Genomic DNA, 24,003 nt, shown 5'->3' on the forward strand with positions numbered 1-24,003 from the left:
CCTCTATTTAGATGATCCTTTACTGCCTCATTCTCAAGCAGATAGAATCTGGTTTATTTTTCATCCAATCACTACTGATCAGGTCAATCACTCATTACGCAAATGTAAATTAACATTGCTTGATACATGCCCTACTTTTCTCCTCAAGTCAGCTCCTGAATTATTCTTACATCATTTGCACTCGAATCTTACTTTGATGTTGTCTCAAGGTTTCTTTCCCTCTGACAATGGCAATATTATTTTGACTCCTATATCTAAAAATACCCAAAGTAGCCTAAGTTTAGTTTCTAACTATAGATCAGTAGCCTCAATTCCTCTTCTTGTTAAAGTAATAAAAGGGCTTGTCATGCGCCAACTTATGGAGTACCTCCAGCTTCATTCCATTTTGCACAGTTCACAATCTGGTTTTAGGCCCTCTTACAGTACAGAACTGTGCTTACTACCCTCTTAGCTAACTTTAGGAGAGAATTAAGTTTGATACTTCTTTGATCTATCCAGTGCCTTTGATACTGTTGATCATAATATTCTTTTAAATATTCTTGACTATTAAGGAATCTGTGGAGTAGTCCTGAAATGGTTTTCTGGCTTCTTAAAATCTAGGTTGTATCAAATCAAACAATGAGGTGTACTTTCTTCCACTTGGTCTTCTGGCTGAGGGGTCCCTCAGGGTTACCCTCTTTCCCCCATCTTCTTTAACATTATGATGATACCTCTTGGTCATCTTTTAGAAAAACATGGTCTTTCGACATACATATATGCTGATGATGTCACCATTTATATCTCATTCTCTAAGGAATTACTTGACATAATTCACATGATTAGTATAGGGACAAAACGTATGGAATCATGGGCTTCTAATTTCAAACTAAAACTTAACACGGAGAAAACTAAGTTTCTAATTATAACTAACCCTCACCATCCTATGAATCTTAATAACTTTACTATTAAGAACAAAACCTATTCCCTTGAGTCATCAATGAAAATCTTGGGAGTCACAATAGATCATTTCCTCACCCTTGAAAACCAGGTCTCTAAGTTGACCTCGAGTGTCTTTCACTCACTTTGAAAGCTAAAGAGATTGAGACCATTTTTCTCTAAACCTGTCTTTTGCACTTTGGTTCAATCCCTTGTCCTCACCAAATTTAACTATTGCAATTCCATCTATGATGGACTTAAAGGTGGTCTTCTCAAAAAATTACAAAAAGCGCAAAATACTGCTGCTCTTCTTATATGTAGATCTCCTTGCTTCGCCAAAACCACTTCTCTTTTATATGAGTTACATTGGTTACCAATAAGAGACAGAATATCTTTCAAATTATGTGTTTTCATTCACCAAATTCTGTTTGGTCAAGCCCCATCATATATGAATAATCTTATTGAACTATCCCCTCATAATGCTGTTTCATCATCTAGAGAATATCTTGCCTTATATTTCATTATCTGTAAGAATGTGACATATAAAACAATTCACTCTGCTAATTTCTCCTATCAGTGCACCAAAATTTAGAATTCTCTTCCTAAATCAGTCAAGTTTACAGATGATTACCTAACCTTTAGAAGTTTTCTAAAAACACATATTTCTTCAGTCTGGCCTTTCTGAATACAAAGAACTCTATTTGAATTTTACCCACACCCTTTTCTTTAATCTCGTTTCCCATCTAGTCCTGCCTAATTATGCTCTCATCTATCAACTCTTAATTATTTGTTTATCCTTGAGATAGTCTAAATCCCTGGTTACTTACTGCACATTTATTAATTTACTTCTTGAAGTTATTGTAATTTGTGTTATATTCTGTACATTATTATGTTTTATTCACTTTATTGTTTGTTTGTAAACCACATTGAACTTGAGTCTATTTCAGGCTAATGTGGTGTATAAATGTCATAAATAAATAAATAAATAAATAGTAGAGCTGTGAGAGAGGACTAGACACAGGCTGTGAGGGTAAGAGGAACTCAGGGAGAGCATGGACTTTGTGGGAGATGGTTGCTAGCAGAAGGAGACATGATCTGGGACAGAGAAAGAAGAACAGCAGAAGAGTTACTAAAAGAGATGGAGAGTAGCTGTTTGGCACTGGGAGAAGAGCGGTTGAGGGAAAGGGGGGTCACAGTGAAGAGAACAGACATGAAGGTAAGAAAAGGGTGAGAAGTAGGAGGGAGTAAGAATAGAAGAAAGCAAAATTAGAGAAGCTGCAGAGAGAAACCATGGAGAGATAAATATACATGGAGGAAAGACAAATTATGACAACATGGGAAGAAGACTGGAAGAGAATCCTTAAAAGAAGGAATGTGAGGGCAGAGGGAAATCCAAGAATAAATAGAGACAGAGGACAAACTAAACTACGAACACAAAGGTTGGAAAATTGTTTAAGTTTTTAGTAAAGATTTCTTACCAGCTGGGCTGGATCAAAGGTAGACAATTAACTATATTTTGCCCTTCTCTTGCAGCCCTATAGCCACCAGAATTCATGTTATTTTACTGGAAGGACATGGAGGAGCAGGAGGGGATTGTGCTAGTTTTTGATGCATGGTCTGAAAAATATCTTTAAAATTTCTTCTCTTTGCCAGCTCTAAAATGCAGACCTGCACTGTTCTTGCGTTATGGTAAGTACACTCTGGCCTCTAGTGCCAGAGTTTTGAGCATTGGGCCCTATATATGTTTCTTGGTTTGGTTTTCCTCTTGGCTCAGCTACTAAGCCCTGGTTAAAGGAAAGAGAAAGATGGATGTTGGGCTGGAGTCACCACTATTAAAGGAAAACTAGGCAACACCCCCCCCCCCCCCAACAGACAGACTCACAGAGCTTAAAATACGGTGACCAACCATGGCCTTCAATCCGGGCTTTCTGAGATCCATCCACAAGAGAAAATACAACACTGATGCGCAGGGGGAAAGCTTCCTCTCCTTTAATTAAGTATGAAGCACACCAAGGGCAGCAGCCTTGCCTGCAGGGGAGGAGTACTGACCAAAATGGAATGAGAGCAGTGGTGTGCCGGAGCCGGCTCGCACCGGCTCTGCAGAGCCGGTTATTAATTTTTTAAGAATTTTGCGAGCCGGTTGTTCAGCTGTCAGCTCTCTCCCCACCTCTCCAGTCTTCGAGTCCCGCCCAGCGGCCTATCTGTCGACGTCACGATGCCTACCTCCTCCTAGTGGCTCCTCTCACTCTCTCTCCGCCTCTCCAGTCTCCAAGTCCCGCCCTGTCAACGTCACGACACCCTGCGCGCCAGTGAGTGCGCCCTTCCTGCTTCGGCTCCTGCAGGTTTTTGACTCCTCTGTCCGTCCCAGCTCGTATCTGATCGCACTCTTCATTGCAGCCAGGAGCTAGTAGCGCCTTCTGCTTCCTGCATGGCTGCACTGCTAGTGCACTCCTCCACACCCCTGCCGGCCACCAGTCTATCGTCCTCCTCGTCGGCAGAAGAATCTTGGATTGGATCACTACTTCCATTCCAGCCAGGTAATTAGGCCCTGCGGCGCGATCTAATATTATTTATTTAAATTGACTTAAAAAAACATTTTTCATTGATGGGGGGGGGGGGGGCGGGGGGCAAGATTGAACACTACTCTGGATGGGAGAGAAAGAGGGCAATGGGCATGAATGGCCAAATTTCAGTGAGGATATCTTGTTTCCTGATGGGTCACTCTTCACTGCTGTTGTTGTTGTAATTTACCATGGGAAGCCTGGTGTTATAAAGTTGATGGAATATATTGAAATTAAATGGAAGTAGAATTAAACTCTCCTTTCATTGGGGCACACATGGAATCAGATCTTCATCTGTTTTGTAGAAGTTTACCTTTTAGATATACAAATGGATTATTCTGTTTTGAACATGTTTCAGGGGGAAGGGGTTTTATTAGTCAAAATAAATATTTTGTTTGCAGATTTCTTTTGTTTATATATGATAAATGGGCTATATAAGCCCCTAATGCAGCCCATATTGGTTTTCTTATATTTTGTTCTTGTGATAACTTATACTGTGCCAAAATTGAAAACTCTTATCTCTGTCTGGTTGGTAATAAAAGGAGCTCATTGTGAACACTATCTACCCTAAAAGATTGTTTTGTGGCTGTATGAAGAATTGTGATATTGAATAAATAAGCATATGTGTGTGTCCCTAGTCATGATACAGCCTAAGTTTATATAATCCTTTCAAGAAATCCAGTTAATCTTTTAACTTATTAGTGGAGCATTACCACAGAGGCTTGGTATGGTCGCATTTTCAATATGGTAATACTACAGCCCAGCTAAGGAACAGCCAGGTTATTTTGAGTTAGTCTTCACTGGACCAAACTTGCTTTCCTTGTGCCATGATTATCCAGCACTGCAGGTAGGCAGTGTCTTAAAAGATGGAGGATAAAGGATTTTTTTTTTACATTAAAAGAAGGCAAATTTGGATGTAAGGATTGTTTGATAGCTCGCTCTCTCCCCGGGTATAGCCAGCTCTGCAAATTTTTTTGGAGGTGGGGTGCAGAGGTGGACGGGGGGGGGGGGGGGCGGGGGGGGGCGCAGAGGTGGACCAGGGAGAGAGCCTGTTGTTAAAAATTTACCAGCACACCACTGAATGAGAGGGAACCTTATGGGGGGAGGAATTAAAAGGGGGCAAGGCAGGTCAGGTCTGGAGGAAGTGGAGAACAGAGAAGTATAAAATGGGGGAGTAGAGTAGGTATTGGAGGGGTATTAAGCACCCTATCCGAAAATAAAGTCAAACTATACTATGGGAGAAAGAAGAAAAGGAAAAACAGAATAAGATGAAAGGAGGAAGAAGACATTACAGCAGAGAGGGTCTGAGAAAGACGTGGGGATAATATGAGAGAAGAGAAAGTGTATTGTGTGCACAGTTTAGTTAAGGAAGGGGGATTAATGATGGCTGGCTGGGATGGGGAAAATATGGGTTATATAGATGGGCCAAGGTGGACTGGAAAGCATAGAGTGAATATGGTGTAAATGGGCAGTAAACTGGCAACAAATTGGGGTTGGGGAAGAAGAGAAAATGGTGGGATTTGCAGTGCTACCCTTAGCATTTTTTTTTACCCCCAAGGCCTCCTGTGCTCTACATTTAAAGACAGTCTGGTTAGTTGTGGCCACAGTCCACCTTGCTTTAATTTCCTTTATATGGACTCAGTAATTTGTACCAAGTTGAGCAAACCAAATCATTTTGAAGAATTGGCTCCTATGGCCAGGGTTTACTTTGTTGTTTGTTTCGGTAGCAGCATCTTAATTAACAAAGTTGCCTTGAAACAAAAATGTAGAAAAAGAAAACAAAATGAAAAATAAAATACTGCAAATGGCACAGGAAACCAAAGAAAACTACATTTTATTGTCTGTACACTCTTAGGACTCGATGATCAAAGGTAAATGTGGATGCTAGAGGTCACTAGCACTGGACTAGTGCCCACATTTACCAGCGTAGGATGAAGAGAAGTGTCTGGTACGACCAGTGGCGTAGCCAGACTTTGACGTGGAGGGGGTCTAGAGCCCAAAGTGGAGGGGCACATTTTGGCCCGTCTCCCCACTGCCCCGCCTCCTCCTCCTCACATACCTTGGCTGGCGGGGGTCCCTAACCTCCGCCAGCTCAAGTGTTTTTCCAGCTCTGCCGCATTGCCTGCCCTGCTCTTCCCCTCACATTGTGTGCATGCTCGTTTTAGCACTTCTCTATATGCGAACAATATGTAGGGTAAGACTTCATCCCATGCATCAGTGTCTGTCTCCCCACACTTCTTTATTATATGGATAAGGGTCTGATTAAATCTCTCCACTAGACCATCCATTTGAGGATGGTAAGCGGCCATTCTTAAATGTCTTATCTCAAATAACTGGAAGATTCCCTCCAAAGTACGTGATAGAAAATTGGTGCCCCTATCTGTCAGCACCTCCTGTGGGAACCCTAAACGGCAGAAAATTTCTAGCAACTCGTGTCCTATCCCCGGGGCTGTAGTCTTCCTCATGGGAATGGGCCATGGATACTGGGTTTCATAGTCTACCACCACCAATATGAACCGATATCCCCTTTTTGTCCAGTCCAGGGGTCCCACAATATCTACTCCCATCCTATCAAGCGGATGTTCCATAATTGGTAAGGGTATTAGGGGTGCCCTCTCTGGCAGCTTCTGGGATACTCTCTGGCATCCTATACATGAATGACAGTAATCTCTTACCTCTTTATGAATGCTATGCCAGAAGACCCGGGTCCGTAGCTGGTCAACTGATCCTGCCTCAGCTAAGTGTCCTGCAATGGGATGGAAATCCGCTAGTGTCAATAGGGTCTTTCTAAAGAGCTCAGGCACCATGACCTACCTCTGTTCCCTTCCCTGAGGTCCTTCAGTTATTCTATACAACAAGTTATTAACTTTCCTATAAGAAGGATACTGGTCTCCCTCCTCTGCCTGGGGGCTGTCAGTCTTATCTCAATACATCTGTAATGTGGGGTCCTTCCTTTGTTCTAAGGGGAACTGATAGAACTTTTTCATGACCTCCTCCCCAACTGCCTCCACTTAGCCCGAGGGAATCAACCCCTTCCACTTCTCTGCCTTCTTCTGAGACCGGGATTTCCGAGACTTTCCTGGCTCACCTATAACTCCGAGTCCCGCAAAGGGAAAGAGCTCCTCTAATCGTACAGATTCTACTTCCTCACGGGAATAATCCCTTGCACGAGTGGACACCCACCCTTCCTTTGGGTCAGGGCCTCCTGCATTCCCACACAGTCTCTGCCTAAGATTAATGGAAAAGGCATTCATTCTACTATTGCCACCCATAAGGGAAAAAATTTCCCTTCCCAGACCAGGTCAATCTCATACATGAGCTCCTGTTTAACATCTCCATGAACACAACAGACAGAACCGGTGTAACTTCCCACCTTTTTTCCAACCCCCCAACATCCTGGCTAGGGGTCCTGAAACAAGGGACTGATTACTACCAGTGTCCAAGAGAGCGATTAGGTCTAAGCCCGCCACCCTTACTCCTTGCTTAAGGGCTGTTCCCACCCTCTTTCTGGATGGCAAGATCCTGCCAACCCTGAAAAAGAGCAATCCATCAAGGGGCACTCTCATCTGAAGTGTCCTACTTCTCCACAGCTGAAGCACCTTAACGGGGACCTGACTTCTGGTTGAAGAACAGCCCCTATTCTCTCGCCTCCACCTTTCCATATTTCAATCCCTGGTGCCCCGTGTTTGCCCTCGCTGGGCTTCTTTATTTCATCTTTAATGGTCCTCGGGGCTTTCCCCAGAGACAACTCCTGTCTGTCTGGCTGATAAACAACTCAGGTCACAGATATCCTGAAGCTTTTCAAGGATGCCATAGAGAAACTGAGTTCCAGAAACGCTACCCGGACATTGTTATCACAATAGTGACTATCCAGGAGGCAAGTAGTATGATTGTCATATTATTAAACTTTAAGGGTTAATAAATAAATATATAAAAATAAAATAAAAAATAAGAATACCTTTTTTATTACGACAATGCAATTTTGACTAGCTTTTGGAGGTTAAAACCTTCCGCAGGTATACTGTGTCATTAGTCCAATCAAAAAAGTATCACTTTATATCATGAAGATGACACATGAAACCACCTGCTAATCCTAGCAGAACACTCACACAGAACCTAAACTTGTCCCGATAAAATTGGTGAAGGGTCTACATTATAGACTATGAGTTCCAAAGAATATCAAGTTTCATATTAAATAGGATCTTACATAAACAATTATGCTCAACCATGTCTAGCTAGTTAATAAGATGCTATTGTGTATATTCAACAGGAAGAGGGACTGACATCAGAAGTGGTGGTGCTTGTGGACTCCTTTTCAGTGTGCAATTGGAAAATAGGATGTGATGCATCAACAAGGAATATGTTTACATGCTAGCTACCATGTTATTGCCCTCCATTTCAATGAACTGATGTACTATAGGGATAAATTGTTGAGGATGATGGAGGAAAGGGAGAGCTGAGGGGGCAGTGAGGATGCAATAGGAGAAAGAGGAGTGTAAAAAAAAGTGGGAGAGCGACCAAGGATACCAGAAGCTGGAGGATGTTCGATAATATACAATTTATTAATAATTTGAAGACTCGACACAACGTCGTGTTTCGGCCGTCAGGCCTGCATCAGGAGTCTACTTTGTGAAGTGCTGCGTAGCAAAGGTGACTTAAACTGTATTACGAAGAGCGCGAGCAGCGCTTCTGACGGCATTTTTTTTTCTAAACACAGTCTTTTTAAAGACTACAACGTTATATCTGAAGGATCATTTTGTCTTAGAGCTGTAAAACTTCAAAAGGCTTGTCGTCACCTTTGCTATGCAGCACTTCACAAAGTAGACTCCTGATGCAGGCCTGATGGCCGAAACACGACGTTGTGTCTTCAAATTATTAATGAATTGTATATTATCGAACATCCTCCAGTTTCTGGTATCCTTGGTCGCTCTCCCACCCTTTTTTTTACACTTCTGTTTTTACCGTGGGGTGTTTGAGTTCTCCGCTTTCCTGGCGGATTTTCCCTCACATAGGAGAAAGAGTAGGCATGCTGTCAAGCACTACTGGCAGCACAAACAGCACCCTATTTGCTATCAGTTGCTCTGCCACCTATATCTGCCATTAAAACACCATTTTCATGGACACAGCCTATAGCTACAGCAATAATCATTAGAGACCAGCATCAGTTTGATACAGAGCAGTCTCTGTGACAAAAGTACCTTGCGTAATATCCTATTGAGACAGAAGAGTTCCTTCAAAGTCACTGTTTCCAGAAAGGAAATAAAAACAATACTTTTATTGGTTACTCATCAATAACAACCTCTGAGCTCCTAGCTATAAATCTTGAGAACTTTCGGGAGCTCTTCAGATGTGACTTAGCTTGGGAAGAAGATAGCATCAGAGGCTGAAGGAAGAACACTTGCCTTTGCTTTCTGCAACTGTTTAAGGATCAGGTAAAAGTCCCACAAATCTTCCTGTACATTTGCTTGCTTGATCTTGTTCAGTAACATTTTTTCCTCTACCATAAATTGTACTCTTTGAAATGTTGGGCTAAAGATGCCTATTTTAAATAGTTGTAAACAGACTGACTTGCAGGCTTTTGCCCTTTTCTTGCACCAAAATGAAATCAGTGCTGTTTTTTATTGACACACTATTTCTCATTAGTGGAGCAGTGATCCTATTTGTACTGGAGTCGACTTGGCTTTTTCCAGAATGTGATACCTTTCAATCACACTGCCATGAGATAGATTGGAATGGGTAGGACAGGGTTATAAACTGGCCTTTTTCTCAAATTGCTGACTGCAGGGGGAAAAGGTGCAACTAGAGTCAGCTTTAATTGCTGGAGCTGGTAAAACTATCTGGTTCTTTGGGGATCTGTGGACAAATGAATTTCAGAGCATCAGGTCTTGACTTTGGGGATGCTTATGCCTATAGAAAGACTCTATGGGGGAAAAGACCCAGATTGTTAATTCTAAGAGTTTGCAGCAGGGCAGTAACAATTGATAAACATAGTTTGTACAAATACTGTGCTGAATTTTGGGAGCTGGTCAGGGCATAGGGGATGATTTACTTTCCGTGAATCATTATAAAATTGCTCTGAAGGGACCGTGGTCTGGAAAGCCCACATACGTCTGTGAATTATCAGGGATTATAACTCTTATTTCACATCAGGAGCTTTATCTGACCTATTATTATTAGACATAAATGGGCACCTGAGTGAAATGACAAAGACGTGCCTGTTTTCTAGAGACACATAGGTGCTTCTGTGCTTTTATAAAATAGTCTTTCAGAACTTTCCCCAGCAGCACACAAATTTTCACACATAAGTATACACCTGCTCTGATTGTGTACAAGTGTGCATGTATTCAATGTGTGTACATGTGTATTTATAAATAAGAGTCAGTACCTTAAACTGAATACACCATTTAACTGGCCACCATATTTGAGGAACATGATCAAATCTTGAAATACCCGACACAAGTCTGGCAATGATTTTATCAAATTAGTTGACCTACTCAAAAAGAGAGTCATAATAATCAAATAGTGGCATCACTAGGCATGTAGTAGTGTTCTAAAATTGTCTAACAATAAATTTTTTTCTTACCACTTTTAATTTGAAAAAAAATCTTTTTCACCAGAGATCTTAGATGTACTTTACATAATAATGCTGAATTTAAGATTACCCCTAAATATTTAGGGTCCTGTTTACTAAGCAGCACTGTAGACGGGCTAGTGGTTTTAGCATATGCTAAATATCAGTATGCGCTAATGCTAGAGACAGCATGAGTGCCTGTAGTGTTAGCGCGTGCTAATTTTTAGCATGTGCTAAAAACACTAGTGCACCTTAGTAAACAGAGCCCTTAATTTCCTGAACAATTGGAATATCTATATTCCTCAGCTTAAATTCCAAATGAAAAGTCAAATCAGATTGCCCCAACAAAAAATAACGCTTGTGTTTTTTGTTTTTATGTATTCAGTTTGAGCCTATTAGCCGTCATCTAGATATCCACTGTAGAAATACATAATTAAAAAAAAATCTAAAGAATCTGCCAAGGTACTCTTTATGTGGTGGTGGTGGGGGGGGGGGAAACCTCTATATTGTCTGTGTATAACCTATCAGAGATTTAGTCCTGCAAGAAGTCTACAGGGAGAGATCATATAAATGTTAAGTTCAGGGGAGACAGCTGACCCTTGTGGGATACTTGAATCCCTATTTATCCACTCTGAAGTGTCTTGATTTGTTTCAAACTAAATAAACTCTTTTAGACAAAAAAGACAGGGATCTTTTATAAATCAACGCTTGTGATTCCCACGTGGCAAATGAAAGGAAGCCCATTCAGGGATCCTTTTACTAAGCTGCGGGAAGAAGGGCCCTGCGCTGGCAGCGGGGGCCATTTTTCCTGTGCACCAGGGCCCTTTTTCCCGTAGCCAGTAAAACCTGAAAAAAATGGCCATGTGGCAGGGAGCCCTTACTGCCACCCCTTGAGGTGGCAATAAGGGCTTTGCCGCTAACCAGGCGGTAACTGGGCTTCACGTGGCGATGCCCGATTACCACCAGGTTACCACAGCACAAGCCATTTCTGAGGGTTTTCTTTTTCCCTTGGAAATGGCGTGCGCTTGGGGTGGGACTACTACCGGTGGCTGCGTTGGGTTGGCAGTAATCCCAGAAGAGCGAGTGGTAAGTCCGCATCGGGCTTACTGCCACTCTGTAAAAGAGCCCCTCATTTCCTATGGGTTTCCTCTTATTTGCTGAGTGAGAATCGCTAGTGAGGCTTTGTAAAAGAAGTCCTTAAACCATTCTAAAACTTGATCTTTTATACCCAATGGTGCTAAACAATCTAAAAGAAGACCATGATACACTGTATCAAAGGCAGCTCTAACATAACCATCAAGCAATGATGTCCTCTATCAAAGCCAGCTCTAACATTATCACAGACTGAGAGCAAAAAGTCTCAGTAGAAAATTTTAATCAAAACCAAATTAAAAGTCATCCAGAAAATGGTGCTCTTCAAGAAAGTCTTGCAGCTGGTATAATAATGGGGTCCCGTTGGCTGACAACACACTGAGATAATCCAGATAAGTCTGGCTGCTTTTTGAGTGCTTCAACCTAAATTGCCACCATAAGTTGCATTGTACAGAAGAGAGTGTTTGCCTTTTTTCGAGTTAATTATATAGAAAGGAACCTAAGCACATCAGGAGAGATTGTATTGTGCATACTCAGCACCTTTCTTTGGGATAAAGAAATATTTATGAGAAATCAAAAAAATTAAAAATTAGAAATATTAAATTTGGTAGGAGGAGGATTAGTCAATGATTACATAAGGACACCACTGGGCAAATACCCTAAACACAGGGTTCACAAAGTTGGCTGATAGCCCGTGGAGATTATATGAGACCTGCTTCTTCCCCCTCAGATCAAATTTGAGTTGGTATTTTAACACATGATTGTGAACTTCTGACTATCTTTAACTATTCCTGGGATAAGCAGCATGAAATCTATTTTATTCCTTTAGGATCCTGTCAGATACTTGTGACCTTAATTGACTACTGTTGGAAACAGGATACTGGGTTTAGTGGACCTTTGGTCTCTTCTAGTATGGTGATGCTCATGTACTTAGATACTTCCTTATAGTCTTTTTTTTTTTTTTTCCTGGCACAATTAGCGTGCATCCATGCACAATATTAATTCTATAGGAATCGCCTTCTACTGATAGAATATATCAACAATTTTCTAGGGTGATGTTTCTGGTTATATATATTTGACTAAAATAAGTAAGTGCCTTCATCTAGTCTTGCATCCACTGTTCTGCATATGAACAGGAGCAGAATAAGTCAGTCCTGGTTCTACCCCATTGTGAAATTTATTCTTGTGTGTTTCAAAGATGTTATAAAATAAGGTTCTGGTTTCTAATTAGTATAATGATGATATACTCACTGATGGATCTCTGTAAGGATGTTATGCTGATAAGGCGATAATGGATGGGAATAGACATAATACCCTAATTTGCCAAAAGCTGAGCATGGTTAGGATGTGCTCTGCTGGAAGCCATGTTCAAAAACCACCAGGAATTTTTCATCTTTTCTTCCAGACTTCTCTCTTTTTTGTCCTTTCTGGTTTGTCTGTATTCTCCTGGCCTTTACTCTGTGGTGTCTCTATTTCCTTTTCAGGAGCCTCTCTTGTCTTCCGTTCTCTCCTCTCTCCTTTCTGATTCCGTGTCTCCCATTCCCCTCTTCACTTTCATCTTGTGTACCCTTTCTCCTACCTGTCTCTCTTTTTCCAGCATTCTCTAAATGTAATTGCCTTTACGCTGTTTAATCCTGTATTCCTGAATCTGATTTCAGAAGTGAAGCTCAGTACGATGAAGACCAGCTCTCCTGCCTTCCTTTTCCTTGTCTTGGGTGAGTAGTTGCTTCCACTAGAGCAGAAACAATGAGGTTAATTAAAAAAGTATATTTACAGTAACATTACCTAAGAAAGGGACTTAGCAGTCCTGATGACTTGTATCTTTAAACATTCTAGTCTAAAAAGTGCAGAGATTGTTGACTGCAGGGGAAAAATGGGGAGGAAGAAAAAGCTACATCACATATGATTACCTGCTCCTACACAAAATGACATGAAAACAAAATCAAATGGGGAAAACATGAGTAGCATGGATCATGGAATTCTTTCTAACCCCTTTGTACGTGTGTGTGTCCTACTGTAATCTTTGTTCAAGTCTTTCTGCCTGACACATCACCTCTCTAGCACATGCTTGAAGGGAGTGGTCTAGTAGTTAGAGTAGTGGACTGAGAACAAGGGAGGCTGGGCAAATCACTTTCATCCCAATTGCCTTTGGTGAGATTTACAGGCATGCAGCCCCATTTTAGCCAGGTTGTAGACGTAGGAATTGAAATATGCAGGTCAGTGTGTCTCAAGTTTCAGCATTCTGTTTCAACAGAATCTGCAGACATAGACTCTGCTCTAAAATACAGGAGAAATGGACGTTTAGGTGCCAGAAGTATGCAGCACAAACATCCATTTTAGAAAAATAAACATATGTAATATTGACAGTTGGAAGCCAACACAAAGTCAGTTGTGTTGTAGAATGCAGCATAACTAGTTGTGCCCATATCAAGGAGAAAAATGGTCATCATAAAACATTTAAACAAACAATCCTAGTTAGAAAACTGAAGACAATATTGACACTAATAACAGTGGGTCCAATATTCAGTCGGCACTGATCAGCATTTTGCTGACTGCTGCTGTTGTTAAAACATGGAACTTCAGTGCCAGGCTATGTCTGATCTCCAGCATTGAATTTCTGAGCACAGATGGCTGGCTAACTCATAACCGGTTAAGTGCGGTATTCAGCACTTTTAACTGGCAATGAAGAACCACATAAAGATAGGATGGCTTTTTAAGTAGTGGCTATTTATGTGGTTATCTTTAACTGGTTAAGTGACAAATATCACACTTATCTGGTTAAGTGCTGACTCTGTCCCTAGAATGCCCACAAAATAGCTAGTTTGCAGTTTGGTGCTAACCGGTTATTTTCAGCAGCACTAACCAATTAGGGTGATTTAATCATTTCTGACTGGTTAAATCATGTTGAATATCGACCCCATTGCTAATAACTAAGATTTCTAAAATTCAAATCTTAAAGTTTATCACCCATTGTGACCCCAAAGATACCTATCCCAAAATACTTAGGGGATCAATATTCAAAGCATTATAAACAAGCAGCAAAACTACACTCACTTGGCCATCTGCTGATATTAAATGGCACTTACAGTAATTTTCAAGTGTAATAGTACTTGATATACTGCCCTTGGAAGCTATGGATGCAAAAAATGGCTGCCGCAACCTCTACCAGTGGTCTTGTAGTACTGTGAGACTACTGCTAGACGTCATAGCAGTTAGTTTGCATCTGCAGCTGCCAGGAGAAGAAGCAATTGAGGTTCACACCTGCTCTGAATGTCCACTAGCCCCCCCACCCCCCAGGGATGTCCAGGTAGGCCCAAGGAGGAGAGAACTACTTTTGGGAGTGGGCCCAAGTGGGTCAGCTTGAACATGGGAGAGGGGGCTACTCTGGGGTGGTCCAGGGGGGTCCTGGGGGAGGTTCAAAAGCAGATCCGCTCTTGGTGGAAGGGTTGATGGGTGTGGGAGGGGGTCAGGTCATGTTGACAGGAGTTCAAGCATGCTGGTGGGTTTAGACCTTGTGGGGTGGAGGAGGAATCGGAGTGGGGAAACTGAATTGACAGGAGAGGGGAGGGGGGAAGAATGATCCTCTTTTATGTAAGTCCCAGTTAATATTCAGCCAGGACCCGCTTAAAAAATGCCTTATGTGGGTCTTGGCTGAATACTGGCCAGGACCCGCAGAAGCCTAGGTGGACATTACATGACCAGTCAGACCCAGTGCTCAGACATAATGGCCCTGCATTGAATATCCAGGCTTAATTCTGCCCACAACTGTCAGCATTTTTAATAATGCCGACCACCTCCAGCTGAATATTGACTAGATAATCTTTATCCTAATAAGCTAACATGCATTTACTTGGAAATTTCACAAAAAAAGGGGTGCCAAGAGCCAATACATGAGACTTCAAAGCCAAAACGATTTTCCATCTAAATTGAGTAGATCTTGCAACATCGTCTAAGAAAACCCATCGTCTAATATACCTATTAAATTCCTTCCTTCTTCTCTCTACTCCTTCCCCTAATTAATCTCTGCACAACAATAATTGTACCTGACATCCAGGATTAACTGTGTGTAACAAAACTATGTAAGCCACTTTGAGCCTGCAAATAAGTGGGATAAGGTGGGATACAAATGCAATAAATAAATAAATAAATAAACATCAGGAAACACTACGACTTTCTTTTTAAAATATTGATTCAACACTAATAGTTTATCTTTCTCGTTACCAAAAATGACCAGGAGAGTAGACCTAGAAGTAACAGCATCCTGGGAGTTTCCAAAACACCCCATTAGATCAAAATCTGGAAGAGCTAAAGAATCTACTTTCTGATTATCATCAATAGGTACTCATTTCTTACTAGGAATGAAATAACAATTAAAATTAACCATGGTGTCAGAGGTACAAAATGCTAATACCTTCTCAAAATATTTTCATGGTAAGCTCTCAGGTACCAACAGATAAATACATGGAAAATGTTTAAAATGCAGGTTTCTCACTCTGCAGGCATCTTCCATTGCCTCCAACTTATAACACATATTGATAGAATCCTTAATTGCTGAGACAGAGGTCGTCTACAGAGGAGTTACCTGAGTTTCTAAAGATGATAAACATTTATTCAAGATAGAAAGACTTGTGTCCACATTTCAAATTTATCTACAATTTCTTGAGAAAACATCACATTATGGGTAATTTACACTTCTAAACAACCCACCCATACAATAAATAAGAGGCCACAATACTTTAAGAGTAACATCCTCTTGACCACTCTCAGTACTAAGTTGCTGCATTCCATCAAGAGGTATCAAAACTTTAAGCAAATTAGTATAAAAACCTTCATTGGACCCTACCTGCCTTTCCAACTATTGCCCCATCTCCCTCCTCCTTTTCTTTTCCAACCTACTTGAATGTACTGTTCACCACTGTTGTCTTGACTTTCTTGAACCTCAAGGTATTCTTGATCCATTTCAATCTGGTTTTCACCCTCTACATTCAACTGACAAGCCCTTGCTAAAGTCTTCAATGACCTGTTCCTAGCCAGATACAAAGAACTCAATTCTATCCTTATCCTTCTTGATATATCTGCTGCTTTTGACACTGTTGATCATCACATACTCCTTGATATGCTGTCCTCACTTGAATTTCCAGGCTCTATTATTTCTTGGGTTTTCTTCTTACCTCTCCCATCGCACTTTTAGTGTATGCTCTGGCGATCCTCCCCCATTTCTATCCCACTATCAGTTGGTGTACCTCAGTGCTGTGTCTTGGGACCTCTTCTTTTCTCCATCTATACTTCTTCCCTTGGTGTTCTGATCTCCTTCCATAGTTTTCAGTATCACATTTATGCTGATGACACCTAGATCTACCTCTCCATAAAATAAATTTCAGCAGAAATCCAGGCACAAGTCTCAGCCTGCCTGTCTGACATTGCTGCCTGGATGTCTCACCACCATCTGAAACTAAACATGGCCAAGACTGAGCTTCTTATCTTTTCCCCTAAACCCACTTCTTCTCTTCCCCCATTCTCTATCTCTATGGATAACACTCTCATCCTCCCTGTCTCATCAGCCCAAAACCTTGGGGCAGTGGTGTGCTGGAGCAGGCTCTCACAGACTCTCGAGAGCCGTTTGTTAAGTTTTTAAGAATTTTGGGAGCCGGTTCTCCATGGCTACTTTAACAAATGGATCCCAAAATGTGGGCTTGGGCCCCTCCTGAATTCTCTTTTACTTTGCTGGCGAGCGAGAGCCCCCTGTTAACAATTTACCAGCACACCCCTGCCTGGGGTAATCTTTGACTCCTCTCTCTCTCTCTCTCTCTTTCTTTGCACGTATCCAATAGATTGCTAAAACCTGTCAATTTTTTCTTGATAACATTACCAAAATTTGTCCCTTCCTTTCTGAGCACACTACCAAAACCCTTATCCACACTCTTATTACCTCTCGCTTAGATTACTGCAACTTGCTTTTCACAGGTCTTCCACTAAGCCATCTGTCAGAGTCTACCTTCAATCTGTTCAAAATTCTGCTTCACGACTTTTATCTTGCTGCACCATATGCCTGGAATACACTTCCTGAATCAGTACGTCAAGCTCCATCTCTGGCCGTATTCAAATCTAGGCTAAAAACCCACCTTTTTGAGGCTGCTTTTAATTCCTAACTCCTATTCACTTGTTCAGTACCCATGTCTGTCTTATCATTCCTACCTTAAATAATTCCTTTATTTTTGTCCTGTTTGTCTGTCTTGATTAGAGTATAAGTTCTGTTCAGTAGGGACTGTCTCTTTCATGTTCAGTGTACAGCGCTTTGTATGACTTGTAGCACTATAGAAATGATAAGTAGTAGTAGTAATAAAAAAATAACAAGGATAGAATCTCATCTCCAAGCTGGACCTCCTCTTAGGGTGATGTGATGCCTACTTGCAACACCCCTAAAGAACAAGCATTATCAGAAGGGGGAGGAGTTCATTAAAAGTCGCTAAGTGAAGCTCTGACTGGAGAAAATACCTGTTAACTTAAAGGACCAGGAATGCCCAACAAGATGTTTATCCACTGGGCTGGATGCAGAACAGTGCCAGATTCAGATTTGGCCTTCCATTTCCCCAAGGAGATTGATCAATAACTTTAATAGAGGTCAGTCAATTACTTCACCAGTGCTCCAGTGGTTGTCCAAGGGCTGGACATGAGCCTGCAACCAGGCACTGCAACAATGCTGGCCTCAAGGACCCTTTTTGATATCATTGCAGGGTGTCTGCAGCATTTAGTAAGCTAAGTTGATGCATGCTATGCTGTAGCTTGAACAGTTTCTGTTACTCAGTTATTCTTAAACTGTGTGCTCTATTATGGGCAATTTTGCATGAAGAATTTGTGCTCTATTATGGGCAATTTTGTATGATGCTCTTATATGGGCAATTTTGAATGAGTGAAGTAGGGAATATTTACCCCATGAAAGAAACTTGTTCACGGGCACAAAGTCTTTTATAGATAACTAGTAAAAAAGCCCCGTTTCTGATGCAAATGAAACGGGGGCTAGCAATGTTTTCTTCTGTGTGCATGTGGGAGTGTGTGTGTCCCTGCCCTCTGGCCTCTCTCCCCTCCCCCCTCTGAGTCCTTCACTGTTACAGAGCCAGCGATTTGATTTCATGCTCTGCTGTTTTCCTTCACTGACTGTGTTACAGAGAGGGCGGGGCAGACACTCATAGGGAAACCGGATATCTCGCCCCCTTCACACTTCCGGCTGGAGGCTTCATAGAACGTTGGTGTTGCCTTTTATATAGAGAGATAGTGCCTTGTTGACTAGACCTTGGCGGGGCCTTGTTGACTAGACCTTGGCGGGAACCTTGGTTTCTGAGGGTATTTCCCACTTTTCTCATTTCTTTACATTCATTTTACACAACCCTTTGGATTGTGTTTGGCTGTTTTTCAGTTCTCTGGAGTATTAGATTACCTGATTAGGGTTAACAGCCCATACTGTTTTCTTTACTACAAGATGTCTGCAGCAATGCCCAGTGGTCCTAGCACTCACACCACAGCTTCAGGAACAGGCTGGAAGCTACCTCTTTTCCACTTGCTTGACAATAACACTGTCTTCTTGTATGCCCTTCAAGGACCCTTGGTGAAGTCACAGCTGGGTAACTGCAGCAATGCCCGATGCTCATGGCACTCACAGCACACCTCCAGGAGCAGGAACACTGCCAGTAACCAACTCTTTCCCCTTCCTTGTTTCTTTAGCCCTTGATTCTTTTCCCCTGCCCCCTCCACCTCCCCCCCCCCCCCCCCCCCCCCCCCCCCCACTGCAGTCCCTACTATGTTTTCCAGTCATCTTGCCTCTATGGTCCTTGATTCATTAGCCTTAGGAGATTCCAACCTTTTTCTCCTGGCCATCTGTGAATTATGTTCCTGGGTATCAGATTCACTCCACAAATCAAATATTGTTGCAAATTTTGGGAGATGTTTGTTTGATAACCACCAGCAGTTGAGCTGTTTCAGGCTAGGGTCCTGCTTAGTGGAAAACCTGCCCATTAGATGTGGAGATGCTTTCTGATATTGCTACTTTTTGGAAGAAATGTAAGGTGTGGCTACTTGAACTTGCTTTTAGATAATGATTTTAAGGAATTTTGCTATGCTTACAGCTTTGATTGCTGTATTTTATGAAACTGTTATAAACCATCTTGAAGCCTTCAGGAACAGGAGGTATATAAGACTGAGCAATAAAGAAATATATCAACTTTGCAGGTGACACAAGAATATTTAAAGTGGTTATAACATAAGTAAATTGTGAGGAACTGCACAAGGACTTTGCCAGACTGCAGAAGTGGCCATCAAAATGGCAGATGAGATTTAATGTGGACAAGTGTAAAATGATGCATCTAGGGAAAATCAATTCTAATTCTACTTATAAATTGCTAGGTTCAGTATTAGGAGTCACCACCCAGTAAAAGGATCTCAGAGTCACGATGGACAGTACACCGAAATCCTGAACTCTGTGTGGTAATAATCAAGAATGAAACACAAAAAGTTAGGAGTTATTTGGAAAATGAAGAAAAGTATGGAGAATATCATAACACCTCTTTATAAATTGCTGGTATGACCGTATTTTGAATACTGTGTGCATTTCTGATCATCCTATCTGAAAAAGGATATAACACAATGAGAAATGGTATAGGGAACAACATTTTGATTAAGAAAGGCTAAACACATTAAAATTAAATTTAGTGAGTTGCTCACTCCTGTTGTACTATCATTGTCCAAACCAGGGGTGTAGCCAGACCTCGCCAGGAGGGGGGGGCCAGAGTACGAGGTGGGGGGGCACTGTTTAGCCGCCCCCCCAGAGCCACCGCCACCACATTGGACCCCCCTGCCGGCCTGCTGACGACCCCCTTGAACCCCCTCCCACCACCAACCCGCCGTCGCTGCCCGCCCCGCCCCCGCATCAGATACCTTGTTTGCTGGTGGGGCTACATGCACGGTGCAGGACGTAAGGCGTCAAAACAGCTGATGGCACCAGGAACTTCGTTGAACAAAGGCGCTACTCCAGCGCTGAAGAAGACTCTTCAGCTGGTGGGGTTCAGGGACCCCCGCCAGCAAAAAAGGTATCGTCGGCAGGGGGGCCGGGGCCAAATCTACAGGGGCCCAGGCCCCCTCAGGCCACACATAGCTACGCCACTGGTCCATACATTCAACTTTAATATAATACTCTGATGGCTTTTGTCTTTTTAGCTCTGCCTCTGCTGTTGATGTCAGGAATGCCACCATTAGAAGCAGGTAAGGAGATCTACGGTCTCTTTACTAACTTGCGGTAAAGTTTTGCAGTTATTGTACAGTGATTGCTAGAATAAACTTGCAGTTTAGTGCACTTCCAATAGTTTCCCATTCTTTACGCAGGCAAATATTTTTTTAACTTACCTTTTATTGATTTTCCGATCACATAACAGTATAATCTCAGTTTCCAAAGACAGCTACACATGGTGAAATTATATCTTACCTGATAATTTCCTTTCCTTTAGTTAGCCATATCATCCTGAAAGAATGGGTGTTATCCCCTTCTACCAGTGAACACATAACTCCAGTATGCATCTGCCAAAGCAGTAAATGGTCCCTTTGTAGTGCACGCCCATGCCCCATCAACCACTGCAGCTGCAGTGATCATTACGCAAGCATAACACCACATCCGTGACACTCGTTACCCTGTATTTGCAAATATACTTTCTTCTCCAAAATTTTTTTTAAACTGTAAGGGAAAGAGCAGAACACATCTTGAGTCCCAGGTCTTAGTCTTCAAAGGGTGGGTCTCAGGATGGTATGGCCTGACTAAAAGAAAGATCAGGTAAGACATAATTTCACCTTCCTTGTCATCTGGGGTGGTACCATCTCCCACTAGGTGGGAGAAGACAAAGCCCCCACCAAGTGACAGCTCTGTTGACTCTGGACAGCACATGCAGCCAATAATGCTTCACAAAGGAATTTTATTTATTTATTTTTATTACATTTGTACCCTGCGCTTTCCCACTCATGGCAGGCTCAATGTGGCTTACATGGGGCAATAGAGGGTTAAGTGACTTGCCCAGAGTCACAAGGAGCTGCCTGTGCCTGAAGTGGGAATCAAACTCAGTTCCTCAGGACCAAAGTCCACCACCCTAACCACTAGGCCACTCCTCCGCTCATGAAGAAACAAGCACTTTGCTGCTCTAAAATATCTTCCAGAGAAACCACCCAGGCCTTTGCCCAGGAGGTCATCTGTGCCTGAGTCAAGTGAGCTCTCAATCCAGGTGGCACCCGCTGATTCGTACAAATGTGACCAACCTCACAATATATGACTTGGATGCTGCCTGACTCTTCCAAGGGCCATGAAACAGGACAAAGAGCTGATCAGAGAAGCAAAATTTGTTGTAGCATAACAATGTCTGCCAGACATCCAGTTTGTGCAGTCTCCGAGCCGAGGTGCTAGAACCTTCATCCACGACCTCCTGGCTCACATGGAAAGGAGAAGTCATGTTGGGAAGAAAGGAAGCAATCATGTGAATGGACACAGAGTCTTCAAAAAAGGAGAGATATGAGTCCCAACAAGACAGAGCCTGCAGCTCCAAGATGCTCTGAGCCAAGGTAATTGCAGCCAAGAAAACCATAAGAACATAGAAATAGCCATATTGGGTCAGACCAATGGTCCATGTAGCCCAGTATCCTGTTTCCAACAGTGGCCAATCCAGGTCACAAGTATCTGGCAGAAACCCAAATAGTAGCAACATTCCATGCTATCAATCTCATAGTAAACAGTGGCTCCCCTATGTCTGTCTCAATAGCAGACTATGGACTTTTCCTCCAGGAACTTGTCCAAACCTTTTTAAACCCAGATACGCTAACTGCTGTTACCACATCCTCCGCCAACGAGTTCCAAAGCTTAACTTCGTTTAGTGTGATGTCCTTAATGGAAGCTGACTTCAGTTGCTCAAAAGGAGCCCCAGAAAACACAATTAGGACCAGATTCAGGTTCCCCAAAGGAAAGGAGGTCCAGACTGGGGGGCACATATATGCGACTCCCCTTGAAAACTGAGCCAGGGACGGACTCAGCCTCTTGCCACGGAAACTGGAAATGGTCACCACTTGAAACTTTAAAGAATTCAATGCCAGGCTCTGTTTCAGGTCCTGCTGCAAAAAGCCAAGGATGTTGGGATCTCTGCCTTCCAAGGTAACATCATCTGCTGGGCACACTAGCCTTCAAAAACTTTTCAGCAGTGGTATAGCCATGAGGGGCCTTGGGGGTTGAGCAATGTTTGTCCATCTGTCTGGGGGGAAAATAACTATTGAAAATTTAATGAAATTGGATAACATTTGGCACTCCGGAAAAAAAGCAGTGAAGAGACATACTTTGTTAAAAAAAAAAAAATGAGCCAAATCAGACCAGGGATTTCAAAGAAAAAAGCCACTCCCTCCCTTCCCCCAAAAAATGTATGTGAGAGAAGCAGTTCCAGCTTCTCCAGTACAGAAACTTAGATAGTGAAAAACAGCAGTTAGGGAATTGATCCTTTCAAATTACCTCTCCCTGTTCTCTACTCTCCCAACCCCCAAACTGCCCCCACTCTCTAACACTACCCACCAGCATTTTGACATTTCTTCTCTCTCCATGTCCACCATTCATCCATAAATGCCAGTAGGCAATTTCTCTTGAGAAATAGGTTATCAATATGGACTAACACGGCTACCACACTCCTCTTCTTGAGAAATAGAAAATTCACACCCTTCAAATCTGTGTGTTCTGGATGAACACATATATAAATAGCACCTTTTCTAAAAGTAGTGATTTTTAAACATGTAAAGCTTTTACAATCATCTCCTTCTTGAGTAGCTTTCTGGAGTTAACATTCCTTTTCTCAGATCAGGTAAAGAAACTTCCACTGGTGTTCTGCTAATGCTCTAACTTTCTCCAGGTTCATGTACCATTCCTGTTTAAAGTAGCTTTGAATTTAAGCATTCCCTTTAATTTTCTCTTGGTCTTCTCTTTTTCAGTTCCAAGTTGTCCACCGAACATGCGTTATGACTCATGTGGCAAGGACTGCCCTGAAACCTGTGATAGCAGTACAAATTCACCAAGAGAGTGCAGCAAGATGTGTGTGGCGGACTGCGTCTGCAAAGAGGGTTATGTGCGGAAATGTGATAAAGATGATGTGTGTGTACCTAAGAGCGAGTGTTACACCAAAACTTGTCCAATCAAAATCCTTTGCAAACCTTGCACAGCCCCTCCAGGTGCAGCATGTCTTGATGTGTGTATATCTCCCGATGTATGATATTATTTTAAGTATTTGAATATTGTATTATATACTACTTTAACCCAATTGTATTAAGTGGTATATCAAATTAATAAATCCAATCCAATATAGGCAACACTTGCAAGGTTGAGAGCTATTCTAGTGGTTACAGTGAGGTACAGTAGGTTTTCTCTGTTTCTGGAGGCTCACCATACAATATAAGGGGGTTATGTTGAGATGTGTACCTGGGACCTTTTATGTCAAGTCCACTCAGTGCCCCCTAGAGTGCCCCACTGCTTTGCTGAGATGTCTGTGTGGCCAGTCTACTAAGAATGATGGACCCCAGACACCCCAAAGGGTATTTTTCTCTTGAATGTTTTTTTCTTAATGGTCCCAAACGAAATATGAACTGAGCACAAAACATCTAGAAAAAGATGATTTTCAAAGCAAAAAGATGGATTTTCTTCAGGTTCAAAAATGGCTATGTTCACTACTCGATTTTTGGATGTTTTTAGCAAAACATCCAAAATCGGACTTTGACGTTTTATCGAAAATGCTCCTCATAGTATGCTAAAAGACTGATGCCAGCTGGACAGGTCTTGTTTTCAGGAATTAATGTATGCTTCCTCCTGCA

General features: G+C 42.1%; 1 protein-coding gene across 2 annotated transcripts; it reads left to right on the forward strand.

The window, feature by feature from the left end:
• Positions 1-3,241: 3,241 nt before the first annotated feature.
• On the forward strand, positions 3,242-23,499 carry LOC115474679 (venom serine protease inhibitor-like). Of its 2 annotated transcripts, none has more exons than XM_030210276.1 (4): positions 3,242-3,452; positions 12,798-12,854; positions 20,347-20,391; positions 23,131-23,499. In XM_030210276.1, exons 1-4 carry the CDS (start codon positions 3,344-3,346, stop codon positions 23,406-23,408), a joined length of 489 nt encoding a protein of 162 aa, XP_030066136.1. In that variant the 5' UTR covers positions 3,242-3,343; the 3' UTR covers positions 23,409-23,499. The 2 variants fall into 2 exon arrangements, with proteins under 2 accessions (XP_030066136.1, XP_030066138.1); XM_030210278.1 differs by lacking the exon at positions 3,242-3,452 and adding an exon at positions 8,827-8,908.
• The last annotated feature ends 504 nt before the right edge of the window (positions 23,500-24,003 follow it).

The sequence above is a fragment of the Microcaecilia unicolor genome, chromosome 7 (genome assembly GCF_901765095.1).
Source record: "Microcaecilia unicolor chromosome 7, aMicUni1.1, whole genome shotgun sequence".
Lineage (NCBI taxonomy): Eukaryota > Metazoa > Chordata > Amphibia > Gymnophiona > Siphonopidae > Microcaecilia > Microcaecilia unicolor.